Genomic DNA, 7,220 nt, shown 5'->3' on the forward strand with positions numbered 1-7,220 from the left:
CTAAACCAATCAATTACCGTAAAAAATGTCCAATAAGAATACTGGTTTATTGACTAACCAGCAACGTCGTTACAGATTTGAACATCCAATCAAAAACGAGCGAGGGATAAACGAACCGATTAAATACCCACGTTTTCGCGGTTTAATCATTCATTCCGAAAAATTACTTGATTTCGTAGACGTACTACTTATTACTTGAAAAAATGTCTGGACGTGGAAAAGGAGGCAAATCTAAGGCAAAATCTAAGACCAGGTCATCCAGAGCTGGACTTCAGTTCCCAGTTGGCAGAATTCATCGTCTGTTGAGGAAAGGAAACTATGCAGAAAGAGTTGGTGCTGGCGCTCCTGTGTATCTCGCCGCCGTGCTGGAATATTTAGCAGCCGAAGTTTTGGAGTTGGCAGGAAATGCTGCACGTGACAACAAGAAGGCCAGAATCGTCCCACGTCATCTTCAGCTTGCCATCAGGAACGACGAAGAGTTGAACAAACTGTTGGGAGGAGTGACGATCGCACAAGGAGGCGTTTTACCAAACATTCAAGCTGTACTTCTTCCCAAGAAGACTGGTGCCAAGGCAGCAGGAAAGTCCAGCCAATCCCAGGAGTACTAGAGCAGTAAACCAGTGGGATCATAATATCCCGGCCCTTTTAAGGGCCACCCAAATTTCACAAAAAGAATCTAAAATTGTTGTACATCAGTTTTGAAATGTGTAATTATTGTTTAAGGGGGAATAATATCCTGTAGGCATAAAATTATATTTTTTATTTTCTTGCTTTCATTTTCTTACCATGAAAGCAAGAATGACTTCTGTTAGTTTGTTAGTCAGTCCAGGCCTGAAAATGCCCTTCAAATGAAAAATGAGTGACATTGAAATTCAAACATTTGTTTACTTTTTTTTTCCAAGACTTCACCCGATTTATACTACCCTCTCAAAAGCACAGTTTATGAGCATTTCCCTTGATAAATTATTTTAAAATAGAACCCATTTTTTTCTAGCTGCGGAACTGTACCTCATAGGTCCTTTTATTTATATATTTTGACAAATTGCTGACATGAAAGTGTCAAGAAATATAAGGACCTATGAGCTACGGTTCCACTAATACATTTTTTCCTACCTTCCTATATTTTGGGCCTTGTGATTGAAAGTAATTTTTGTCCCCTCCAACAACCCTTGGATCCTGATCCTAAGGTCAATGTTATGACACAACTGTTCTCTTTGTGCTGGATTTTTTCATCCCGGTACTTAATTTCTCCGTTAGTATTTTCACATGGTACTTATTGGTTAATTTGTTAGGCGCAGGATCGGGGGTTTTCAGGATAAATGAATCTTTATATCGCCCTGAACTTTTTACATAGTCTCCAATTATATCTGCTGTTCTGTCGTACGTCTCCTTACTTGCTGGTGCTAACAGGGTTTGAAGATCTATTTTGATGTTTTGAATCTCGAGCTGTCTTTCCATTTCTTCTCTTTCCTGGTGGTATATCGTACAGTTTAGTAGGTAGTTTTCAGTGTTTTCCTCTTCACCACATTCACAGTATGGCGTGAAGGATTGGCCTATCTGATGGGATGTTTATTTAGCCTATTGTAGCCGGTTCTGAATTCCGACATGATTCTCCCTATAGTTGGGTTCGGATAATCAAGTGGATGGGTCTTACCTACAATAGGAACTACTTCATGTAGTTGTCTCCCAGTTTCACTTCTTGTCCATCTATTTTGCCATTTTAATTTTGTTGACATCTTGACTGCACTTTTCACATCAGACATTGTTATGACGTTGTACTGGTCATTGAGATTTGAGGCCTCCTGTGCTGCATCTTTTGCTAACTGGTCCGCTATCTTGTTCCCGGCTATATTAGCATGGCCTGGGATCCAAGATAGGGTAGTTTGTATGCCGCCTCTCAGGAGGGTCCCAATGCTTTCTTTGATGTCTGTGATAGTGTCGATGTAGTTCGATGACTTCCAATTTAGAGTCCAGATGCCAACCGCTGTCTGGCTATCTGATAGAATCTTTATTTCAGTGAACTGTTCTCTAAGTGTGCAAATGCAGTGTTCTAGGACCATAAGGATAGCTACGAGTTCTGCTAAGAGTATTGAGCCTCTGCTTGCTACTGGTCTTTTTAGGCTCGTTCCTTGGTGGTTCCTAGTATAAATAACTGCTCCTGCTCCACATGGCCCTGGATTTCCCTGACAACTGGAATGGATTATTTGAAATTTGTTTCAGAAATACAGAAATGGCTATGTTTTTCTCAAGACAAAAGGTACCTCTGCCAACTATAAGAGCTATAAAATAGAAGATGTAATAATGGGGTACCCCACATGGCAAAACAGTAATTTTTAAAAAAAATAACGTTAACATTTTACTCCATTTGACGAATAACGATAAAAAATTAAGACTCATATGATTTGACGCCAATAGCATTGGTAGCGAAAAAAGGACATTTGACACTTGACAATAAAGGGCATTCCTACCCTCGTATAATTGCATGTTACAATTATTTGGACCCAGTGGTTCCCAAGGCTTTGAGAAATAAACAGGATATTTGGTTCAGTAAACCATTCTCCTTAACTGGACCAGAATCTTTTTACAGGACATTTACATATACGATTTGGACAAAATTCAAAATTTTACTGGTCATTTGGTCCAGTAATGCATATATAACTTAACTAAACCAAACCAATTTTTTACTGGTCTTTGCCTTATGTTTGGCGACCTTGGGGATGACTGTAGACCGTATGGCTTTCAACAATAAGGAAAACCCAGAAATGAAAAATGTAAAAAAATTCAAATGAGTAAGCCTAACAACCTGATTTATGTACAAAACAATATAAAGAAATACACATAATATAAAGCAACGAATGACAAACACTGAATTACAGACACAAACAAAATGTGGTCGGGTTGAACATGTTTGCTGACGACCAAGCGTCTCCCTAACCTGGGACAGAGGGTTAACAGCACAACAATAGAACATACTATAAAAAAAGGGCTTAAGTCGTCAGATTGATACTTAGCACAAAAACAACAAAAGTAAAGTTCTGAGAGTTCTCACAGTTACTGAAAGCTACTGTAAATTCAGAAATAATTGCCTGCATTTATTATTGTGTTTTTTGAAGACTGAACTAAAAACAAGATTAATTTTTGCCATTTCAGGAAAAGCTTCAATCAGATATCAGAATGCAGGTTCTTAATCTTATATAATTGCGATACTCACTCAGTCATTATAAAATCCTCGCAATAATTTCTTAATTTACAGTAGTTGGAAAGCATTCAACTGACAGACAATTTTTTTTCCATTCAAGATCAAGGTTCATTCTGATTTTAACAGTCTGTTGCTCTCCCATTAGGGTTACCATGATAACTCTAAAGCAATTCTTTATTTTCCATCCAAATTAACTGTTGGATTATACTAAATTTTTATGTTTTCTTCATTGAAAATTCAGGGGCCTCGAGACTGACAGAGTGGTCTTAGTAGTCTAACTACTGTATCACTAGACAGTCAACACTGAGGTGGTGAGTTTGAGTCACGCACAGGGCAGGTGCGCTCGACTCCAATATTAATTGACTTAGGATTGCTGTGAAGTAGCCAATAATGGTGAGAGTGGCATAAAAAAACAATCAAAATTATTAAAGATTCCAACATAATGAGATTAGAGTGATTATTGTTGTCTAGCATGTATTAATTCCAATCAATTAATTACTTTAAAGTCTGCCAGAATTGTTATAGAGACTGTGAGGTCTTTTGACAGCAGTCATTTCAAAAATGCAGATAAATGAAGAACCGTGATATTCCTTTGATTTAAAAAAAAAAACCCAGTTTTTATATTTTTATATTAAACCCCTTATTATGTATGGATCTAATGTTTATTGCATGAGAAAAGTAATTCTGACTTTATAAAAGTCAACTTTAAGGCAAAGTATTGCATAACTGGTCAGTATTTCTGATTTTTTTTGTCCACATTCAGTTCATCTAAAACTAATTGATTTGATTTTATCAAGTTATTTTAAAGGTGAGGGTATGCAGATTTACTTGAAATCGCAATAATTACTCACACATTTTAGTCCATTCTACAAAACTCGCAATAATAAATGCACGCAATTATTTCTGAATTTACAGTGGTCAGTTACTCAGGTTCTTGATATTTACCCTGAACAAACAAGACTTCGATGAACATGTTTGAGTGTATAGAATGCATTGTGCATCTCATGATATGGAAGCACGAGTGATTGAATATGTAGATATGATTGGACATGTTGTGTATTCTCAATGGTTACTAGATATGATCGGACATGTTGTGTATTCTCAATGGTTACTAGATATGATCGGACATGTTGTGTATTCTCAATGGTTACTAGATTTGATCGGACATGTTGTGTATTCTCAATGGTTACTATTTACCAATATGAACAGAGTTGACATTACCAAAATAATATAACTGAATTATTGAAGCTTTTTTATTTGTGTAAATCCATTTGCAAATTTCCCATGCATTTTCTAGTCGAGACAAAAATAGATGCAGATCCAGAATTTTGAAAAAGGGGGGTCCCAGGCTCCTCAACTAGGCAACGTTTGGATGGGACAAAGTTTATGAATTAACCATGTATGTAGTTCCATAAGCCCCCTAAATCTGCCTCTGGATACTTAGAAGTATATAGACAAGGGTATGGTATAAGATAAGGACATGTTTGATGGAGTCATAAATTTTTACAGCTAAAAACCCGGTTATATATGTATCAGATATTAGAATGTGAGTTCTTATTATTGCGATACTCATTCAGTCCCATTATTTGCATTAATAAAATTCGTAAGGGTTCCACGGAACCCAGTGTCTCGCCTGCTTTTTCTGTTAATCGCAGGCTCAACAAAAATGAGGAAGTAAATCAATAAAAATATTCCTCTTGATACTATCTTTTGATTGTAAGAAGCTTCTGTCCAAGTTTGGTAAAAATACAGGATAGTTTATGAATCTAATAAATGTTTAAAAACTTTAACTGCAGACTGAATGTAATGTTAACTGGAAGAAAACAAAATTTCCTTCTAGATACTAGCATTTGATCATAAACAAGCTTCTGTCCAAGTTTGGTACAAATCCAAAATAGTGTAAGAAAGTTATTAAAATTTTAAAAACTTTAACCACAGAGTGAATATGTTGTTTCCTGGCAGAAAATCTAAGTCCATTTAAAAGTAAAATACGGAAAAAATGGATTTATTTTTTTTTAAATTTCCTTCTAGATACTAGCATTTGATCAAAAACAAGCTTCTGTCCAAGTTTGGTACAAATCCAAAATAGTGTAAGAAAGTTATTAAAATTTTAAAAACTTTAACCACAGAGTGAATGTAATATTTCTCTGCAGAAAAACTAAGTCCATTTATAAGTAAAATACGGAAAAAATGGAATTTTATTTTTACAAAATTTACTTCTGGATACTATCTTATGATCATAAACAAGCTTCTGTCCAAGTTTGGTAGAAATCCAGGATAGTTTAAGAAAGTTATTAAAATTTCAAAAACTGTAACCACAGAGTGAATATTTGTGGACGCCGCCGACGACGACGACGACGACGCCGACGCCGACGGAATGTAGGATCGCTATGTCTCGCTTTTTCGACAAAAGTCGAAGGCTCGACAAAAAACATCGCAATAATTTCTGAATTTATAGTATCACATATTGGTAGAATAAAGAGGGTCTTTTTATTCTATATTTTTTAGGCTATTTTTCTCTCTTTCATTATTCTCAATTCTTTATACTTTAGCACCCATTACTCTCCATTCTTTAATGTTTTGCCTATTTTTCTCTATTCTTTATTTTTTTCTGCCCTTTATTTTGCATGTTTTTCACTTATTCTCCTTTCTGTAACCTACAACCAGGCCTCATTAAATGGATCTTGCTATTTCTATAATTGTGGATAGTAACCCAGTTTGGAAGTTTTGTTATTCACATGAATATTTGAAATGTTCATAGACTGAAGTGATGTGAACACAGATAGATGTTGGCAAACTATCTACAGGCACCAATCACCATTTAAGTCCATGTGTTGAACCATAGATGTATTTTCTGTTGCTTTCTCTTTGAGTAATAATCACATTTCAGGTCTATTTACAACAAAGAATTTCATCATAGTTTTTAAGATTAACCCAAATTTTTAAGATAAGAGGTGTAACTCTGGAACAGTAAATGGCAAAAGCGTCAAAATCTAACATAAGGGTATTTTAAAACCTCAAATAATTCTGTAATAGCAGATGCAACTCAACATGTTTGCAATCGCTCTGTAAAGTGTTAAGGATATTAGTTAAAAACTCGAGGTGAAGTTGATTTCACAATTTTTTAAAGGTTTCCACTTTTCACATTCCCCAAACCCCTTCATGTATGTAGGAATGACAGCAAATCACACTCTAGTCACAAACTACATTTCTTCTTTATGAAAGTTTGGCATATTGAAGTTAACATGTCTGGCGCCTGTAATCATTGGGTGTCGTTGGTTAAGTTTGTCATAAATTTTATGTTATAAATTAAGCCGCAAGTTTTCTCGTTTGATTTATTTCACATTTTTCATGTCAGGGCCTTTTATTGCAAACTATACGGTATGGCTTTTTCTCATTTTTGAAGGCCGTACAGTTGCCCATAATTGCTTACTTCCACTTCATTTGAACTCTGGTGGATAGTTGTCTCATTGACAATCATACCACATCTCCATGTTTTCATATGGTCTCTTTTGAATTGCATCCCAATTTGTCATGCAGTGGCCCTTTTTAGCTTACAAAAAGGTATGGATTTTGCTCATTGTTGAAGGCTGCAGAGTGACCTGTCACTTAGGGATAATACAAAATAAATCTGTTGAATATAATATACTTGGTTCAAACCAGAAATACAATTGTTTCTGTTAAATTAAATCACAACTTTTGTATCGAGGACAGTGGATAGCTTGACATATTGTATGCCAACACGGGTCTATTGTAGAATATTAGATTTTACCCTCTAGATGTTTATTTGTGTTGTTGGGTTGTTGGCTCATTGATGTTTACCCAAGATCTCCTTTAATTTAAATCCATGTTTGTATTGATGTATACCCAATTTTGTGTTGTTAGGCTGTTGTCTCATTCATGTTTACTCCTTTAATTCAAATCCATGTTTGTATTGATGTTGTTGTGTTGTTGGGTTGTGTCAATGATGCATGCCCCATGTCTGTATTTCAATCTTTATTCAATAGTGAATACTTTGTTC

At 35.4% G+C, this 7,220-nt stretch overlaps 1 protein-coding gene across 1 annotated transcript; it reads left to right on the top strand.

The window, feature by feature from the left end:
• Positions 1-203: 203 nt before the first annotated feature.
• On the top strand, positions 204-608 carry LOC127699788 (histone H2A). Its single transcript, XM_052203133.1, has one exon. The coding sequence runs from the start codon at positions 204-206 to the stop codon at positions 606-608; it is 405 nt and encodes a 134-aa protein (XP_052059093.1).
• The last annotated feature ends 6,612 nt before the right edge of the window (positions 609-7,220 follow it).

This window comes from Mytilus californianus, unplaced genomic scaffold (assembly GCF_021869535.1).
Source record: "Mytilus californianus isolate M0D057914Y unplaced genomic scaffold, xbMytCali1.0.p SCAF_41, whole genome shotgun sequence".
Classification (NCBI taxonomy): domain Eukaryota; kingdom Metazoa; phylum Mollusca; class Bivalvia; order Mytilida; family Mytilidae; genus Mytilus; species Mytilus californianus.

Coding starts and splice junctions, on each gene's coding strand:
- LOC127699788 (XM_052203133.1), top strand. CDS start 204: ATGTCTGGACGTGGAAAAGGAGGCAAATCTAAGGCAAAATCTAAGACC.